This window comes from Micromesistius poutassou (assembly GCF_964030765.1).
Source record: "Micromesistius poutassou genome assembly, chromosome: 14".
In the NCBI taxonomy this organism is placed as follows: domain Eukaryota; kingdom Metazoa; phylum Chordata; class Actinopteri; order Gadiformes; family Gadidae; genus Micromesistius; species Micromesistius poutassou.
The window spans coordinates 549,801-570,152 of NC_140284.1; the positions used below are offsets into that span (position 1 = coordinate 549,801).

At 47.5% G+C, this 20,352-nt stretch overlaps 1 protein-coding gene across 1 annotated transcript; it reads left to right on the forward strand.

Annotated features, from left to right (window-relative positions):
- The first annotated feature begins 271 nt into the window (after positions 1–271).
- On the forward strand, positions 272–14,392 carry LOC311358047 (insulin-like growth factor-binding protein 5). Its single transcript, XM_084478037.1, has 4 exons — positions 272–1,088; positions 10,086–10,301; positions 10,474–10,593; positions 10,903–14,392. Exons 1-4 carry the CDS (start codon positions 756–758, stop codon positions 11,044–11,046), a joined length of 813 nt encoding a protein of 270 aa, XP_084334163.1. The 5' UTR covers positions 272–755; the 3' UTR covers positions 11,047–14,392.
- The last annotated feature ends 5,960 nt before the right edge of the window (positions 14,393–20,352 follow it).

Genomic DNA, 20,352 nt, shown 5'->3' on the forward strand with positions numbered 1-20,352 from the left:
GATGGGCTTTACCCGGGGACGCAGCGGAGAGAGCTGCTAAAACAATGTCATTGTCCACTGCAGAAAAAGCCTGCAGCAACTTTTTTGGTAGCGGCACGTTTAATCTGCATGTTTTCCGGTTTGTTGCCCTCATGCACACATTGGCGTCCGATCCGACGGCGTGAAGGATCGATCTCTGTGCTGCTCGCTGAACGGAGTGGAGATCGATGTGGCTGCTGAAGAAAAGGGCTGGCCCCCTGCCGAGGCGGTGAACAAGTGCGCCTCCCTTCCCCTCTGTTGCGCGTATTCATAGTTAGGGGCTCGGGCTCGGCTGTTTTTAAAAAGGCAAGGCAGTGCTCGAGTGGATCAGTGCAGCTCAGGAAAGTTCTCGGGTGGAGAGAGTATCGGAATCCGTTTGGGGAAAGAAAAGGTGCTCGGGCAGAAGTTGAGTGTTTATTTTTTTTGCGTGTATGTGTGACTGTGAGACTCGCGTATCTACCGCTGCAGGATCTTGGGCAGAGAAAAGCGCGCCGCTTGAGCTGGTCGGGTGTAGATGTTGTTGCATGCTGCAGTGCAGCCTGTCAGTGTTCACCATCTCAGCAGACCACTCGTTGGATGAAGACTCTCGGGCTTTAGCTTAAAAAAATTGGATTATCAGATTCGGACCGCGTTTGTGTGTTCGTTAGAATAAAGCCTATATATATATATTTATATATAGTTGTTGTTTTTTGTATTTGCGGCAAATTTGCACATTTTTCTCCACCCACACCGCAAACATGTTTTTGAGTTTTTGCCTTTTGGTGACATTCGTCCTGGGGCTGTCCGGCTGCTTGGGCTCCTACGTGCCGTGCGAGCCCTGCGACGACAAGGCGATGTCCATGTGCCCCCCGGTGCCGGTGGGGTGCCAGCTGGTCAAGGAGCCCGGCTGCGGCTGCTGCCTCACGTGCGCCCTGTCGGAGGGGCAGGCGTGCGGGGTTTACACCGGGACCTGCACCCAGGGCTTGCGCTGTCTGCCGCGGAGCGGAGAGGAGAAGCCCCTGCACGCCCTCCTCCACGGCAGAGGCGTGTGCACCAACGAAAAAGGATACAAACCGGCTCATCCTCCCATAGGTAAGACGCGTCCTCCGCGGCCGTCCGCTCTTCTGCCGCACGCACACAAGACGACGTGGTGGAGATAACGGGTCAGAGGGCGGGGAGGGTGCATTGGCAGGGGATCTGGAGGAATATCGGGCGCTTATACCGTGTCGCGTGTGACAGATGGCGAGAGGTGGCGTCTGATTAGCGCGTCCCGGGCGCGATTAAACCGTGCGCCTCCCCGTGACCGAACGCCGGAGAAAGAGATTGCACCTTGCGGCTTGCCACAGACGCTTCTCACACTTTTACAATACACTCTTTGAGGTACACACTTGCGAGGATGTTGTCCGTATTTGAAATGTTTTGGTGTAGTTGGAGATACATGACCGTCCGTGCGTAAATACCCGAACTGCAGCATCGCTCCAGTTTCCCCAGAGCGCAGATAGAAAGTCTCGACCACTAAGCCTCCACAATATATCGTTACCCTACTGTGGCCCGTCAGCCAATCTTCAGATCAGATCATAGCTCTGTGGTCTATGACTATATAGACATTGTCCCTCGCTCTATCTCCTTGGAGCTTGCCTTCTTCGCTATTTTCCATTTCAACCTCACGAGAGAGCGTATTACATGCGCTTGGAGCGTTTGCTTTTTGACTATGTGATCCTTTACCGCGGGTTGGTTGAGCAGCCTAGATTGTAGATATTTGAGATATTTGGAGAAAGGGAGAGAGAGAGCGAGAGCGAGAGAGAGCGAGCGAGGGAGAGAGAGAGAGAAAGAGAGAGAGAGCGGGCGAGGGAGAGCGAGAGCGCACCCTGACTTTTTGCCATGCGTGCAATGTGGACAAACCAAATGAACATTGAATGCCTCGAACCACCGAGCCCTACAGCCGCATATCTGTCCTTCCCGAGTTATTTGTTAACTTGTCAACTCGAAAAGTAGGGGGCAGCCCCAAAGGATTTCGGCTTCATGCCACATACTATGAAATACCGCCGGGCTCCTTTCGGCTGTTGACGGCCTCTGAGGGCTCCTCGCGCCTAGTATGCAGAGCGCACCTCCTTTAGACGCCCTGGGATTCATTAAAACAACATTAGACACAAGGTGCTGAATCTAATGGTGCCGTTTACATACAAAGTACTCCTTAAGCCAAGCTTTGTTCTCAGGAACGTTGCGTTGAAGAAAAAGTGTGTGTGTGTGTGTGTGTGTGTGTGTGTGTGTGTGTGTGTGTGTGTGTGTGTGTGTGTGTGCGCGCGTGTGTGTGCGTGCGTGCGTGTATTTTTCAGCGTGACCTGTGGGGTGTGTGTATTTACACAGGCACAGAACTGTTTGTGTCTGGGCCTGTGCCGCTCAGAGTGGTTAAAAGTGATCACACTTCAGACATGGATCCCAGTGTGTGTGTGTGTGTGTGTGTGTGTGTGTGTGTGTGCGTGTGCGCGTGTGCGTGTGTGTGCGTGTACGTATCAGAGTGTATACTATACTAGTCTATGTATATGTGTGTTAATGCATGTGTGCACTGCATCCATGTGTATGTGTGAGTGTGTGTGTGCGGTGCATGCATGAGTGCCGTCTCCTCCGTCTGTCCACAGCGGCAATCAGACACTTTTCCTGGCCCCGGGCGGTGCATTTATTGCATGGGCGCTCAGTCGCAACACAGTGATTCAGCAGAATGCCTACGGCGCTGCTCTCTGCTGTTCCGTGAACATAGCTGTCGACCACGCAGCTCCCTCTGAGGGGGAGGGGGGACGCTTGTGGAGGAGGAGGAGGAGGGGGGGGGGGCGGGGGAGGTGAAGCCATGCTGGGCTCCTGTGGTGTGGGGTTGCAGTCCGTCTGTGCCGTTTCCCTCGCTCAGCCGGTGCAGAGCGAGGGAGGGAGGGAGGGAGGGAGAGAGGGAGGGAGCCACCTACCGCTATCACTCCCAAGTCGTCTGACCGGGCTAGCTTTGTTATTGTTTTGTGTTAGTTGTAGTAGCATCATAGCCGTTTTGTTATTGACCGGAGGATGGACAGAACCGCTAGCTGGCAAACGGTAGCTATATTGTTGAGACAATTGTCTGTGTGTGTTTCTGTTGTCCTCGGTTCTGTTGATTTATCTTGCTGGGAGGGGGATAGAGTTTGGATGGAGGGGGAGGGTGTGGTGAAGAGGAGTAGCTGAGGGGTGTGGGGAGAGTTCTGGCCCTCGTGAGTGATTGGTGGGTAGATGGGAAGGCTTTGCCAAGAGATATGACTTCAAGGCAACAGGCGCTCCTCTGGGCCCAGCTCTGTGAAAGAACCGTATGTTTGAACAGATTGCTATTTGCCAAGAAACAAAAGATGATTAGGAACGGGCTCCTAAATCCAGGGAACGTTGATCGTCCACTGGCAGGCGCGCCAGGCCCTTTCATTTCACATGCGGCAGGAAACCTGGCTGCCTTCTTTGACAGACCTGTTGAAACCCTGCATTGGTTTTGCAGCGGTAGTGGTGCTGTTGGGGTTTTCTATTTTCCTATTCATGTAAATGAAATTTGTTCTTCTGGCAAACGCTTGGAAATTTTTGAGTTCATTCAGTTCAGGTGAAAAGTAAATGATTGTTTGGTTTTTTGTTCATCAGAGCGAAGGATGGCAATGAATCACATACGATGGTGGAATTTGAGCTTTGGCTATGTAAACCCTTTGCTTTTATTGCAAAGAATCGAATGGCTCTTTCTATCTTCCAACTTAATATGAAGAGCATCCATCATTCTCTGGTCAATGCGTTGCATGCACAAAATATGACTGCTGGACACACCCTGGGCCACAGCTGCTTGTATCGCTTGACACTTTCACAATGGACTCGCACACAACAAAGATATTTTCATTTCAATTTCATCGCTAGCACATTGTAGCGCTGTGTGTGAGAGAAAGCCTAGAGACCAGAGCCAAGCGCGAACCACCAGAGATCCATTTCAGTTGCCATGACGATATGCCAGATCTGTCGTATCGAGATACCATGCAAGGACTTCCAAGAGTCAATCCACCGCCTTCCCAGGCCTGTGTTACCTAAGAACGGCCTGAGAAAACCTGTTCGACTTGATACATTTTGGAAGGAATCAGGCTTGGGGTTTTTCTTTTCTTTACATCTGCTTCCCTGGGTGCTTTCGAGGTGCCAGTGTACAGTCTTTCACTGGAAGGGGAAAAGATTTCTCTGGCACGCTTGTCTGATTTCATCCAATAAAGTTTTACAGCAGTCTTGGTGCGGCATGCCGCTCACAGACACCTGGCTTGCTAACATGAACAGCTGTGAGGTGCATCAGCTTACACAGTAGTCGCTCTCTGTCAAGAGCCTCTGACAACTATGGATGGCCACATGGCGCTCTCTAAAAGGGCATGAGATTTGGCACAACTCAAACAGGTTTCAAAAGCTAGAAACACAGAACAGTGGATTACTGTGTAGAGCCTGTGGGGAAAAAGAGACAAAGGACACACATACCTTCAGGGCAGGCATTGTCACTTTAGCATTGTCCACGGCACACAATCCTCCAATTTAAGATTTATTTTATTGACCTGGTTAGCATACACACTGTGCTCCATTCAGAACATTTGAGATGTAATCCAGTTGATTTACAACATGCCTGCCCTTTCCCTGTTCCCTTGGATTGGCACATTTTCAGTGCACAACCACTACAATCTGTGGATTGTATTAACTTGGCCTCCAGCCTTCGCTCATGGCATGGCATTTTTGTCCGAAACTCTGCATGAAACTCTGGCATCCAGGGACGACCCCCGGCTTCATGCCCCTAAATTAGGATAGTCCCTAGGCCAACACCACCTGGCCCCACCTCCGACCTTGGGGCAGGAATTCCAAGGTCAAGAAAAATGCCACAAAAAAGTTGATTGAGTGGGCTACTGCAAAACCAAACATAGTGTTAACCCCAAAACACTGTATGTGTTGGATTGTCCCTCCATTCCCCCCCTCCGGGGATCTTTCTTTATAGGTCTCTGGGAGGCTCTCTGCTCCGGAACGTGAGCTCAGGAATCCTAACTTCCAGCCAAAATAGCTGCTGGTGCCATGAGAGAGCCAGAACATTGTCACACCCAGCAATTGTGTTGTGGTGCCGTGACCCGAAAACAGGTTGCGCCTGTCCATGTGGCTTATTGAGGAGCCAAGCTCAAGATGTGGGTTGAGACCTCAGACCGAAATTAGGAGCGCAGCCTAACTTGACCATCTGTACAACTGATACTGCGTGTTTTCTGACATTACTGGTATAGTTTCAAACTACAGTTTAGCTCTAGTGACTGTACAAAAATAAATAAAAGCAATAAGTATTCACCTTTGGCCCACTTCCTTCTCCCCCTTCATCCATGGAAATATAATTTCTAATACTTGGATTGTTCTCGGGACTATTTATAACGTGCATTCAGAGAAACAGGAAGCCATTTGATTGCGATGAACATATGTACGCACAATACCGTGGGGAAAAGTTGTTTCCTGGAAGTCCAGGATGCCGAAAAATGCGCTTGGCAGCACACAAACTCTTACATCTAACCTGCGGAAACAGTACAGAACACACCGTGTACGAGGGTAATGTAGGGTAAAGGCTGCGGGAATTAGCTCTTTACTTCTTGTTAAGCATATCAGTAGATAGTAGTAGTTATTGGAATACATAGATAAATATATTCAGTGTTAAAAAAGGTAAGGTGTTGCGATATGAATATATTTGATGGTAAATCGTTGAACAGATTTGGACCTAAAATGAAGTCTTAAAATAAAGATATACTGTATATTATATATAAGTATCATCTTGCATAACTCATCTGCTGGCTTGTTAGCTGCAGGGTTTCTGCTCTAGAAAGCCAGGGGTTATCAGGCCATGGGCATGCTTTGAAATATTAAAGCCCCTATAAGGAGTTTTGGAGAAGTGGGTAGAATTTCCCGCAGTAAAGGGCTAGATGTCCCACGACAGATTCAGCCTCTTGTCTCTGGAAGCTACTTCAGCTCTGTCCCTGTGTACAATTGTTTAGAAAAGCCTTTTCAAAATCAATCTTTCAGGCGATTCTCCTCCTCCTGTCTGCACTGTTACATGTCGCAAGAAATTCAGACCCTTCCAAGAAGCATTGAGAATATTGTTCATCAATACTTAAACATGTTTCCGTCATCAACAACGATCTGCCATGGTTACATTGGTTAAAGATGCCCATGCAACATACTAACTGAAGAAGGGAGGATTTTACATTTTGTACCTTTAAATGGCCATATCCTAGTGGTGCTTAAAGATTTTACTTCTGTTGACCTCTAAATGGCAGTTGTCTTTTCATTTAGACTACCAGGCATTTATTTTTAAATATGACCAAAGATCACGTAAATGATGTATTGAGAGAAAAGAAGGCACAAGTGAAAAGTTGGGCCTTACCTTTACCTTTGAGAATACGATGGCAAGGTTATTTTTAGCTAATGAAAAATGCTTCTCATGAGATACTCATGAGAGAATCCTCTTGAAGGCAGTTCATAACTTTTTTATTCTCTGGGCTTTGCACCCCCCTCCAGCCGCGACGGTCCAGGGTAATATTGATGAAGCAATAATTGAGCACAGATGTTAATTTTTAAACAGAGTATCAGGTGCATCTCTTTGGCTCCTCCACTGCTCTTGTTCTAATGAAATCTTCAGTGTTGAGGAAGAGAGAGATAGGGTGAGGGTGCGGGTGAAAGACAGAGCAAGAGAGAGAGTGAGACAGAGGGGGAGGCAAAGAGAGAGAGAACAAGGGAGAGAGGAAGAGACAGAGAGTGGGAGTCACAGAGCGGAAGAGAGAGAGAGAGAGAGAGAGAGAGAGAGAGAGAGAGAGAGAGAGGGTGAGAGACTCAGAGGGAGACACAGAAAGAGAGAGAGCAATGTTGCGTTGGGCTCAGCTGAATGGAGAGGTTGCACGTGACCAGGCAGTGCTGGCGTGCGTCCAGAGTCCTGGCTGAGTTTCAGTAGTTAAACACAGACCCTCTAAGCTTGCTTTACAAGCTGGGGACCCAGAGCATGGAAAAATTGAGGTTTTTGTTTCTTTCTTTGTGACTGAAGGGCAACTTCAGAAAAGATGAATTCAACTGATTTAGTGAGAGAGAGAGAGAGAGAGAGAGAGAGAGAGAGAGAGAGAGAGGGGGGGGGGAGAGAGAGAGAGAGAGGGGGAGAGAGGGGGAGAGAGAGAGAGAGAGGGGGAGAGAGAGAGAGAGAGAGAGAGAGGGGGAGAGAGAGAGAGAGGGAGAGAGAGAGAGAGAGAGAGAGAGGGAGAGAGAGAGAGAGAGAGAGGGGGAGAGAGAGAGAGGGGAGAGAGAGAGAAATAGAGAGAGAGAGGGGAGGAGAGAGAAATAGAGAGAGAGAGAGAGAGAGAGAGAGAGAGAGAGGGGGAGAGAGAGAGGGGGAGAGAGAGGGAGGGGAGAGAGCGAAAAAGAGAGAGAGAGAGGGGTGGGGGGGACAGACTGTTGTCCTTTACAACTCTACACTGGGCGACAGGGCAGACTGGGGTCTCTTTCAATAGTAGTCCTCAGGTAACATGCACCCCAAAAACAATATAACATATGTTACATAATGTTACATATTCATATTCTTCACGCTGAACTGCAAGTGAGATACACTTTCATTAATATTTTTAGTTTGTGTTAAATACCTTCTAGAGCTGATCCATTGAACCTACTGAATGATTAAGACGGCTAAGAGAAAAATAAATAGACCGTTTTGTTCACCATGGCAACAAGCATCATGTATGGATGAGCGCTTGAGTGGCGTATTTATTTATAACAGTTTATGGCCTTGCAGTCTGAGCAGGCAGACACGCGGACGTATCCAAACACAAACCGCGGCCCTGCCAAGTCATGAGTCCCGAGATTAGTTTCAAAGAGGCAGCACTGCAGCTCAGAAGCCAAAGACCCGATTCTGGTAATCACCTCGCACCCCCACCACCACCCACCACCACCCACCACCACCCACCACCACCCTACACCCACCTCCCCCACTCTCCCATATGCCCCAGACACCCATGCTGTGTCAGGCTATTTTAATTCCTGGGAGTAGCTACTGTGTCAGGCTATTTTAATTCCTGGGAGTAGCTATGTCCTTGTTCAATCCTCCACTGCTTTATTTCCCTCTGTTGTCAGAGGAGGACAACTCGATTTAAAAATAACCGCTTCAAATCTTTCTGAAGTTACCCGGCAGTGAATCTTCTTTTCCCCGCTCCGTTTATTTGCTTTATGTTTACCGGTTATATAATGTTTCCTGTCCTAGCCAAAAGTTTCTCTGTGCTTTGACGGCAGACCTGTCTCTGCCCCCCCCCCCCCCCCCCCCCCCCCCAGCCCAGGCGCATCTCTGCAGGTTTCCTTGTCAGATAAATATAACCAGGTCGTCCGCTGGCACGGCCGCCGCTGCTGCCGGTTAAGGCCCTGGCAGCCCCCGGCAACACCCCTCAAGTTATGCTACTATTAAGCCATGGGCAGGGGCGGAGCCAGCGTAGTGGGGGCGGGGCCAGCGTAGTGGGGGCGGGGCCAGCGTAGTGGGGGCGGGGGGCTTCTTTCGGTGGCCTCAAGGAACCTCTGGCTTTGGCTCTGGGGGGCGGGCCGGGGGCAGAGGGGTGGGGGGGAGGTGCAGGCTTAAGAGGCTGAGCCCGCCAAAGATAGAAGGAGGAGGGTAAGGGGCTAGCTTAGGGATAAGGGACCTCAACCAGCGCTCTAATATCCTACTGCTACGACGTTATCCCTGGGACCCAAGTGCCACCTGGGGGAAGCTAGGTTGCTCCACGTTGAACAAAAGGAATTTGGCAAAATAAATAAATACAATAAAAAAAAATCAACACCGTAAACTTAAGATACATTTCCAGTAAGGGACGTGACTTTCCGCAACGGATGATTTGCTGGAGTTCAGCGCGGGGATCTATTGTTAGCTTGCAGCGCTAGGGTGACGTTGACTTGATGTGTCAGACGCCTCGATGCTTCATGTACTCGGCCCGCTGGCTACAAACAGCAACGGAGTTTCCAGGCAAGACTTCCAAGGCAGACATATCTGATGGGATTTCAAAGAAGGTCTCACGACGAGCACACAGATGTGCAGCCTGGCGCCTCCTTTTGCCAACTCACTTTGTATTCCAACCACAATCTGAACCAGCTAACCAAGTATGACCAAAGCAAGGCCGCCTGTGTGGAGCTTTGAATTAAAGTGAAGTGGTAGAGGAGCCAAGGAGATAAAAACCAGGTGAAGTCTTAGCACTCTAGTAGGTTGACGTAGCCCATGACCCAAGCTGAATTCATGTGGTTTGTACGAATTCCATAAGGAGATACTTGGATGTAAGGACGTCTGCATTTACAGTTAAGTTCATCAGCTGTTGATCTTTGGTTTCAGCCCCCTCCTTCGTAAACAAATGGGAAAGCAACATTTGGAGGCCAGAAATCCTGGGAACTGCATCTGGTCATGCGTTTATCTATAGCAATAAAACAACAAGCTATAGAATAGTAAACATGTTGTGGTCTGGTCATCTGGTCATGTGGTCATCTGGTCATGCGTTTATCTGAAGCAATAAAACAACAAGCTATAGAACGGTAAACATGTCGTGAGACGAGGAAGGAGTGCAGGATACATCCAGAGGAATGGGAATCTACTTGACGCACAATTACATGCGCTTTGCTGGGTGAAATATAAATATTATGACTTATAGACTATAGATTAGCACTAGACACTTTTATTCACAGCTTAGTAAGAGGCAGCTAGGGGTTAAGCATCTTCCTCAGGGATGCCTCGAGGTAGACTGCAGGCATAGGGGTTCGAACCCAGAACCATTTGGCGGAGGAGTCAAAAACGGAACCAATACAATATCCTGTCTGATTATTGATCATTAGTTTCATGCTGTGTGATGATGACCCACGTTGTGGCACGTCAATAAAAGCATACAGTGGGAGGTTAGAAACCGCCTGCTTCGGCCAGCCCATCAAAACGTTGTGACAGTGACGATCACATCCATGGTACTGCCTCTGCCTGGCGCTATATCTATGAACCAAGTCTGAACAACCATTACAACCATCCGGTTCTTCTTGTTGTCTTTGTTGACGTTCAGAATCGGGAGTCGCGGGAGCACGACGACGCCATGACGCCCGACATGGCGGAGGACCTGCCGCCGGCCAAGGTGCCCATCCTCCCCAAGGACATCCTGAACAGCAAGAAGGCCCACGCCGTGCGCAAGGAGCAGAAGAGGAAGCAGGGCAAGCAGCGGTTGCTGGGGACCCCCATGGACTACTCCCCCCTCCCCATCGACAAGCACGAGCCCGAGTTTGTACGTACCCCCCCCAACGCTGGGTCCATCATACTGCTGCTCGTGGGACGATCCACCCTTGTTTTGTCGGTTTCTAACTCGGTTGAACCTACAATGCATGACTGGTGCTTGACAATACAACAGACACTGAGTGGTTTTCTGGATCCTCATTGGTTTGTGCTTTTCTTTAAAGGGTCCCTGCAGGAGAAAGTTAGATGGCATCATCCAGGGAATGAAGGACACTTCTCGTGTGATGGCTTTGTCCCTGTACCTCCCAAACTGTGACAGGAAAGGATTCTTCAAGCGCAAACAGGTAAACAGTTTCTGTCACTTATGAAGAGAGAGAAAAAATAACCTTTATTGGTAAGATGCCACCATACATAATATATGTGCATGCTTATAACCTAGGGTGGGGAGTTGTGCTGTTTTGAAAGATAGATATTTTAACTTTGTATTATTTCTTATTAGTGGGACTTAACCACCACATGTAGATATACACTTACCACGTATCACTTATACTCACTATGCTCCCATGGTATTTAACCCAATTGGGAATAAGATACGTATCCTAATCCCATCCAGCATCGTTTCTAAAGCTCTAGCGCCTTGTTGTCCTGTGCAGTGCAAGCCGTCTCGCGGGCGTAAGCGGGGGATCTGCTGGTGCGTGGACAAGTACGGCGTGCAGCTGCCCGGCACAGACTACAGCGGTGGGGACATCCAGTGTAAGGACCTGGAGAGCAGCAGTAACAACAACAACAATGAGTGAATGAGAATAAAGAACAATACCAACAACGGGGGAAGAACTCTATTACCCACAATCCCCCCCACCTGATCCCCCCTCCCCCTCCACCCTTACCCGTGCACCACCTGACCTTGGGCCCACACCTTCCTCTCTCGCTCCTTCTCCTCCATCACCATCGTCATCATCACACCGGTTGACTCCGCCCTCCTGTCACTTTGAGATTTCTTTTGGGGGTTTTTTTGTGGATAGAAAGAAAGAAAAGGAAAAAGAATCCAAACGAATGAATGGGGACACTTGTATTTTTCTTTATTTCTTTCTTTACTTTTGTAGGCTCTTTTTGACGTCCAAGCACTCATCTTCGAACAAGGGTATCCCCACTACCACCCCAACCCCCCCACACCCCCTGCAAGAACAGAGCCCCTAGACTTCTGCTCAAAGTGGGGGGTCATCTATGTGCTGTCGTTCCCCCTCCCCAGCTACATATATATATCAGAATATATGCACATCAATGATATATTTTTGTAGAAGCTGGGATTACAATTCTAATTTTTGTATGATATGAAATTAATGCAAAACTATTGTTGAGGGGGGGAAAAAGAGCAATTAAGACAACTTGAATCTAATTGGTTGATTGTTGACGTTATTTGGTTTAAGTGGCTTCGTTGTTTTCCAAAAGAAAATAAGAAAAAGAAAATCTATGATGAGGTATGGATGGGCTGTAACAGTCCATTCTGTCTGGGTATTTTGTTTGTCACAGCACTTATGAATAGGGGAACCTGCTTAGATGTATGTGTAACTTCAGAAAACTGTGTGTTGAGTGAGCGTTGGTGTTTCCGTGAGTATGTTTCTTTATGTATGATCTTGTATAGATGTACGATGCAGCGAGCCTATTACAAAGAATGTCCTTTCTCTCTATATTTTTTTTCCTTTGTAAGTCACAAAAGCTATAACTAGTGCTTGAAGTGGTTACGGAGCAGGGAATTATTTACTGGCCTTTGCCAAGTATGTCGCGGGGACAGACAGAGTGTGAGAAAGAGAGAGAGAGAGAGAGAGCGTTTGACAACACAATGGTGGACAGGTAACTTCAGATGAACCTATATACACGGCTCGTTGACAATGTAGCTAGCCTGAAATGCCAACTGTGCCTATTTGAACAGACACTGCCATGCAGGGCAACACAGACTTTGACAGAGAGTCCTGACTCTACTGGGGAAGATAAAAGATTGACTTTTACATTTTCTCTTTTCAGTAGCTTAAAGTGGCCTGACTCGCACACAAGACAACGATCATGGAAAATGTTCTGCCCGTGAGCCCTGGACGAACACTCAATCTGTTAAACTCAATAACTATGCCTCGCTTAAGCTAACTTGAGTGCGCATTCAGGCTTGTGTTCACCAGTAAGGCCAGTGGATCCTCTGCTCCTATTGGGTGAAGCACAGTTTTGTACGGTATCGTTTGTGCTGTTACCTTTGCCTTCAGTGAAGTAACGACCGCCCACTTTTGAGCCATGAGTGGTGTACTGCTATTACAGTGTAATCGTGGTGTATAACATTACATTTAAATATAGTTATTGAATGTTTTATTTTTTGTTTTTATTTTTTTTGCCTTTAGAAACCAACAACGACAATGTTTTGGTGCTTGAAAGAGAAAGCATTGTTTCAGCATTGTGTAGAAAAAAAAAAGATTGAATCATTGAGAGGATGAGGATGACAAAGCACGCCAGTCCTGTGCTAATATGAATGCAGAGCGGTTCAAAGAGGCTAGCCTTGAGAGACACTAGCCCCATGTGTGCATGCCGCTCTGGGGAAATCTTTGTCATTGCCTTTTAGAAAACTTCAAACAATTACAAGTTACAACCATTGCAGTTTGGGGGAAACAGTCGACACTTTTCCAACAACACAAGGGTAGCTAGCTAGTGGGTTAGGGTGTCATTTTCTATCTTTGAGATCAGGTTCCAGTGCCTTCCACCATGAGATGACGTTAGAAAACCGTGGCAAGAAAGTGACACAGTTTTTGTTACAGTCTTCATGTGGCCTCTTCGTTTTTACAACAAAAACGTCTAGGTCTACTCCTGAAACAGTTAGAGAACAATGAATGTGGTCGGCCCTTTAAATGTGGTTGTTTTGCTGTTGTTGTTTTTTACAAATGTGTCGCAAAATCTGGTATTATTCCTCCCCCCGTCCCCCAGCTAAACCCCGGGACATTTCTGGACAAGAGTGATTTGTGGGGGGGTAGAGCTGCGTAGCAACTAGCCGGTTTGAACCTCTCTCTCTTCTCTTTCTTTCTACTATTAATAAGCTAATGGATGGATGTTTGTTTCAAGTGACTGCCAACGTATGCGACTGCCAGAACAGGGGAAGGCCAAAGGACGTTTAGAATACAGAGCTTATCAAAGGAGGGCCTAAGGCTTACTCCCAGGTCTATACTCACTTTCCAGTTTTTTGTTGTTGTTTTTTTAAGGATTTTCAGAGAGGAGCCCATTTGCTGAATCACAGCGAGAATGTGCGAGAGAGAAACAGCAAGTGCATTTAAAAAATGACTTCACATGGCAGTAGTGAAGGTATACCAGATACCTCCCCCTCACCCCCCCATCCTCTAAGTCCCAGGCCTTGCTTTGGAAAAGAAGCAGCTTGCACTTATTACAGTTATTCAGTTTGGGATACTGACACAAAATGGTGTCCTTAATGATCTGGTGTCATGAAGTTAAGAGGAACAAAATTATGGGGGGGACAAACAAAAATAATTGGTGGGACAAACAAAAAAAACGAACAAACAACAAAAACATCACCAACAATACATGTGTTACCTTGTTTTTTTCCTTTAAAAGGGGAGGAGGCTTGAGGTCGTTCCGTCGACAGGGGCTTTTGTGGCTCATGCCTTGGACTTCACCTGGAATGACGTCTTCTAGTGGGTGGGTGGGGGGAATAGTCTAGAATGATCGACATCCCAGTGTAGCGATGACACCGTTGCTCTTCTGACAGTCGACAGAACCTAAGGGGGTCAGGGACGAAGGCATTGGGGGTGCTAGTTGGAATCTGGGTTGCGTGGGTGTGTGTTGGGGGGAGGGCCTAAGCCACTTAGCGCCCTCCCTCGTACAGGGGCTCACCAAGTGCATGACGGTAGACACAGTTTAGCTCGACAGTTAACAGGAGCTCTTTGGAATCTGAGGATGTCCGTGCAGCGACCGGTAGTGGATGGCGGGAGTTTTAGATTTTTTTATGTTGACGTTTAGTGACCAATCGGAAGTTTCAGATAGATTTATTGAGAAGATACACATTTCGCAATCAGGCGGAAATATCGAACGTACAAAACTGAACATACATGTCTGGTCATTTGTACTTTTTGGTGTTTTGGTAGATTTAGTTTATTGCGGAGGGAAAAAAAACGAAACGTCTAAACTTTTTGCGACGAGTACATTCCTCAGATTCTTAATCTTCTAACATGGTTCAAACTCGTAATCACATACTTCATTCTACAGTAGTACTACAGTAACCACAGCTCTTTTTCGTGACTCTTTACTACAGTTATAACAACAGGTTTTTTTGTTTTTGTTTGTTTGTTTCTCTGGTAGACAATACAATTGGTTGCTAGGATACGGGGTTAAAATGGCTCGAGACATCCCCCTGGCAGGATGTAACAGTGGACATGAACACGGTCAGCATTTGGAACTGCATAAAATGAATTAAAAGAAAAAAAAGGAAAAAAGACAAAAAATCTCAAATTATTAAAGTGAATATCACTGTGTAATATTTATTCAACTTGTAATTTATGTACTCGTTTAACCTTTGTCTCCTTTTTTTGTTATGACAAAGCATTTATTTAAATAAAGTTATGTATTCATTTAAGCACTTGACTGTTTATTTTCCGTTGACTTGCATTCATTACTACTAAAGTTTTTTCCACACTGTCCAACCATCTCATCTGACAAACTGGTCATTAGACATATTCATTTTATTTGCATATTCAGTTGGGTAGATGTTAAATCCAAAATTATTTTTATTACAATTTGACTTCACTGTAAAATGACAGATTATCTTCCCATATGTTCTAAATGAGCAGGTAAAGGTGATCAGAGGGTCTCAGCTCAAAGACACCTACAAGGTCTACAGACAAAAGAGTCCCAAAGCCACTTAGTGAGACCCTTTGTAAAGCAGACCTCCTGAATGACGCTGGTCTTAAACATCTACAACCCCCCAGACATCAGAAAGAGACAGGAAGTACATATCAGGCCGCACAGGAAGTGACTTCATAAAGCCTATAGCCCAAGGTGGTAGTCACCTGGTTTTCAACACGGTAGTCAAAAAAGATTGCAGAGGAACCAGGAAGTCATGTAGTGTGAGTTTGAAGTTCAAAGTGTAATTAATTCTGTTGGGAGCATGAATCAAATGAGTGAGTGGGGGTCTGCTGTAAGGGGGCTCTTTCATGACCGCTTAATGGTCACATGAAAAACACATTATTCACTCCCTTCATCTCTCTGACTAACCCCCTCTCTCTCCCTTTATCTCCTCCCTCTCTCTGACTATCCCCCTTTCTCTCCCTTTATCTCCCTCCATCTCTGTCTATTACTCCTTTCTCTCCCTTCATCTCCTCCCTCTCTGAATATCACCCCTTTCTCTCCCTTCATCTCCCTCTCTCTGTCACCCATTCTCTCCCTTCATCTCTCTGAATATCACCTCTTTTCCTCCCTGCCTCTCTCTATGTCACCCCTTTATTTTCCTTCATCTCTCTCCCCACTCTCTCCCTTTCTGTTCCCTTACACTATCAATCTCCCTCCATCTGTCCCACAGCCTCTGTACCTGTCTTTCTCTCTCATGTTCTCTCTTTCTTTCTCTTGCACTCTCGCTATCTCTCTCTCACCCAATGTCTCCCCCTCTCTGTTAGGAAACACGGGGTGGTCAGTGTAACATGTCAGGATGAGGAAGAAGTGTGCGCTCACATGCATTTGGTTATGTGTGTGTGTGTGTGTGTGTGTGTGTGTATGTGTGTGTGTGTTACTGTGTTACGTGTTCAGTAAGTGCACACTTGCATGTGTTTCAGTCTGAATGTGTGTGTATTTGAGTGTATATGTGCTTGTGTGTTCTATATGTCAGTGGGAGTTTGTGTGTGCCTGTGTCCCCCCCCCCCCCCCCCCCCCCCCCCCGAGAGGGGCTGGACTTCACAGGAGTGAGGTCTGCCTTCAGATCCAGAAACAACGTCTGGCCATCTTTATCCCCTGGTGCATTGCGGGAAGTGACAGAACAGGGCTTTTTTTGTTGTGTGTGTGTAAGGTGGGGGGGTGCACACAGCATCTGTCCCCTGGGAGCTGGGGAGTTTGAGCAGGTCCAGATGGAGGTGATTGACACAGCCATGAAAGGCTTTAGGACCACCAGCCCCCCCCCACTACTACACACTGATCAAGGCTGCCTTAAAAGAAGGAGACTGGGGTACTTCCATGTGTGTCTGTGTATGATAGGGTGTGTGTGTGTGTGTGTGTGTGTGTGTGTGTGTGTGTGTGTGTGTGTGTGTGTGTGTGTGTGTGTGTGTGTGTGTGTGAAATGTCATATCATAATTCAGACTCATTCATTACTTGCTGTGTTAATAGTTAAGTGTATGTGTGTATGTGTGTATGTGGGGTGGGCGGGGGTGGAGGTGGGGGGGGGGGGTGGCATATTTGTTTTAAGTGTGCATTTGTGCATTACCTGTGTTTGACTGTGTGTGTTTGTGTGTGTGTCTTGCCTGTGTGAATGCACGTTTGCATCTGTGTGTGTGTGTGTGAGTATGTGCACATATGTGTGTGTCGTGAGAGTGAGGGTGCAGACGTGCGGGGCAGAGGGGAACATGTGTACGGGATTTGATTTGCGAGGCAGTGAACATGACTATTACGATTTGCCTTCAAAGAAACTGACAACTGCACTCAGGACTTCAAAGCACTCATGGCCCTTTTATTACATAATTAGGGCGACAACGCAGCACGGCCACGTCTAATCTCAACACGCAGCGCACCTCCACAACCCCACCCGCACTCCACCCCTCGGCTGCTCCACGGCAGTCCCGTGTGTGTGTGTGTGTGTGTGTGTGTGTGTGTGTGTGTGTGTGTGCGTGTCCGTGTGCGCGTGAGTGTGTTGAACATTACTAAGCACACGTTAAAAGCTCAGCCTCTGATACTGTGGTTGTGGTGTGGGGGGGGGGTCCATCTTGAGGACCGCCAGCGACCCCTTCACACCCTCTTGGTTGCGATGGAGCGGGGGGGCCGTGCGCCTCGTGTATCTCATGTGACCTCTTCCCCTACTTTCAGAAGCAATGATGGGCCATAAGAACGTACAGTTCCACATGGCATGCAGATGTTTACTGCATAATAGGGAGCCCGGCTAATAACTGCTTTGTGTTCTCGTTGACGCTATCTCTTAGAAGACTAACAGTGATCTTCTTCGTCACCGGCGTGGAGATGAAAGGCGACTTGCGAAAGAATGCGAAAGGCAGTTTGGACTAAATCATACAATTGAGTAGTAGTGGAATCCTCCGATGCCAGGGGTTGAAGGCGAAGTGTCTGCGAGCTATTTATCTATTTAAAGCCCTTTCATCAAACACGGCTCAGAAGCTGAATCCAAAATAGAGGGTTTCAGCCGGCAGATGAGTGTGTGAACCTCAGCTCTTTTTGTGTGTGTTTCATTAGCTTACCTTGAATGAGATCCTTACATCCTGGTATCCTACACGCCTCATCCCATAAGGGCTTTGATAGTCTTATTGCTGACGCGCATCGCACTGTTGATGTGTTAGGGAGACATGATTACAGTGTGGCCTTCTTTACAGCTCGGCCACACTAAGCCTGGGCTTCCACAAAAGAATTTCCTGAGAACAAAAAAAACGAACCAGTTTGATTTATGAGGGATGAGAGGCAACAGAGAAAGTACGGTGGGAAGTCATGGCTTAGTTCTCAGAATTGTGTTGGCTTAAAAGATGTCCAATAAAGATGTAGATAGAGTATTAATCAAGACTCCTGTGTTACATAAATATGTGTATATGATCTGATTCAACTAGATGACTTTGTTGTACATAATTAAAAGTGTATGCACATAAATTCAAGGACAATAAAAGTGTCATCAAGAACATAATTGCACTTGTCAAGTGTGCCAACTAACTATAAACAGATATTTGTTTAAAACATTTCATCATAATCTTTTGTCTGCTGCTCCCCCATCGAAAGTGAGGTCACATGAAGCAGTAGAGCGTTCAGTAGAAGCGGATAGTGAGGTCACATGAAGCAGTAGAGCGTTCAGTAGAAGCGGATAGTGAGGTCACATGAAGCAGTAGAGCGTTCAGTAGAAGCGGATAGTGAGGTCACATGAAGCAGTAGAGCGTTCAGTAGAAGCGGATAGTGAGGTCACATGAAGCAGTAGAGCGTTCAGTAGAAGCGGATAGTGAGGTCACATGAAGCAGTAGAGCGTTCAGTAGAAGCGGATAGTGAGGTCACATGAAGCAGTAGAGCGTTCAGTAGAAGCGGATAGTGAGGTCACATGAAGCAGTAGAGCGTTCAGTAGAAGCGGATAGTGAGGTCACATGAAGCAGTAGAGCGTTCAGTAGAAGCGGATAGTGAGGTCACATGAAGCAGTAGAGCGTTCAGTAGAAGCGGATAGTGAGGTCACATGAAGCAGTAGAGCGTTCAGTATCGCTGAGTCAGCCGCTGCTATCTTCTGATGTTCACCTGAGTGCGTCCACAGTGATCCTGCAGCCATGGGGGCCTTTGTTTTCATTTCTTTGTACACTACAAACCACAAAGGACGTTGGGAATCGTAATGCTTATGTGTGTTTAACTTAGTTACCATGGTGTAGCTTGATGGAACGTGAAGATAAAACACAGTGTGTGAAGTGTGGTGGTGATGAGAACAACACGGCTTCAGGGAACAGACTGGGGCGCTTTGAACCCCACACACATATCTGTGTGTAGGTGTGGTAGTGTGCATACCGTTAGGTGTGTGTGTGTGTGCACATGTAAATTTAGGTATGTTACTGTGTGTGGTTGTGTGTGTGTGTGTGTGTAGATGTATGTGTAGGTATGTTAGTGTGTGTGGTTGTGTATGTGTGTGTAGATGTATGTGTAGGTATGTTAGTGTGTGTGGTTGTGTGTGTGCGTGTAGATGTATGTGTAGGTATGTTAGTGTGTGTGTGTGTGTGTAGATGTATGTGTGTGTGCGTGGGTATGTCGGTGTGTGTGTAGGTGTGTGTGTATTTATAGACATCATAACCCACTTGTATCACATTTGTCAATGTCAGCCTGCCATTCTAATCCCCTGCATGTCAACGCGTCATTAGTAACCTACACACACACACACACTCGCATTCACACATGCACACAAAAGCACACACACACACACACACTTGCATTCACACATGCACACAAACACACAAAAGCACACACACACACACACACACACACACACACACACACACACACACACACACACACACACACACACACACACACACACACACACACACACACACACACACACACACACACGGCCCATCGTCCTGTCCATCGTGTTGAATGATGACGCTGGCTCCAGGGATGGGGGTGGGGGAGGGAGGGGTCCAGCGACGTTAGGGACACCAGATGCCAGGCGGGTACCAGCCGCCCGCTGGCATCTCTGGATGTGCGTCTTGGTTGCTTTGGTGTGTTTCAGAACCTGCAGTGGCACAAGTGACCTGCCAGGCTGGTCTGTCCAGTGCCAGAGCTTGAAGCTGCGTGAGGGGGATGTTGGCTTTAGGAGGTCCCTGGTGTAATCCTTACAGCGCCGCGTGGGCCCTCCAGCGGAGCGCTTTGAGCCCGTTCGTTGGCTGTAGAGGACGTGGCGGGCAGGCGGTGTTCAGGCATGCGTACGGTGTGCCCTATCCAGCGCAGATGTTTTTTGGCCACAGCTGCTGATTGAGCCAGTGTTGCTGAGGATGTCGGTATGGGGGATTCGATCTTCCCAGGACAGACTGAGGATCTTCTGTAGGCAGCGGATATGGAAGGCCTCTAGGTTGGTGATGTGCTGGCGGTATGGGGTCCATGACTCTGCCCCATAAAGCAGAGCCGAGAGACATGCCGCCACCTTGGTGCTGACCTTCAGGTTACAGTTTTCAAAACCCTGCTGCGTAGGCGTCCAAAAGATGATGAGGCTTTATTGATCCGGGTGTGTATTTCTGTGTCAAGGGAGCAGCATGAGGACAAAGTGGAGCCAAGGTAGGTGAAGTGATCCACTGTTTTAAGTGGAACACAGTGTATGTGAAAACTGGGGGTGTGGGGTGAGATGGGTCATGACCTTGTTTTCTTAATGTTAACCTGTAGGCCAAAGGATTGATACAGACTGG

Bases quoted from the DNA above. Each gene is read 5' to 3' on its own strand.
- LOC311358047 (XM_084478037.1), top strand. From the start codon at position 756: ATGTTTTTGAGTTTTTGCCTTTTGGTGACATTCGTCCTGGGGCTGTCC. The intron at 1,089-10,085 runs GGTAAGACGCGT...GTTGACGTTCAG, and splicing joins AACCGGCTCATCCTCCCATA to AATCGGGAGTCGCGGGAGCA. The intron at 10,302-10,473 runs GTACGTACCCCC...TTTTCTTTAAAG, and splicing joins ACAAGCACGAGCCCGAGTTT to GGTCCCTGCAGGAGAAAGTT.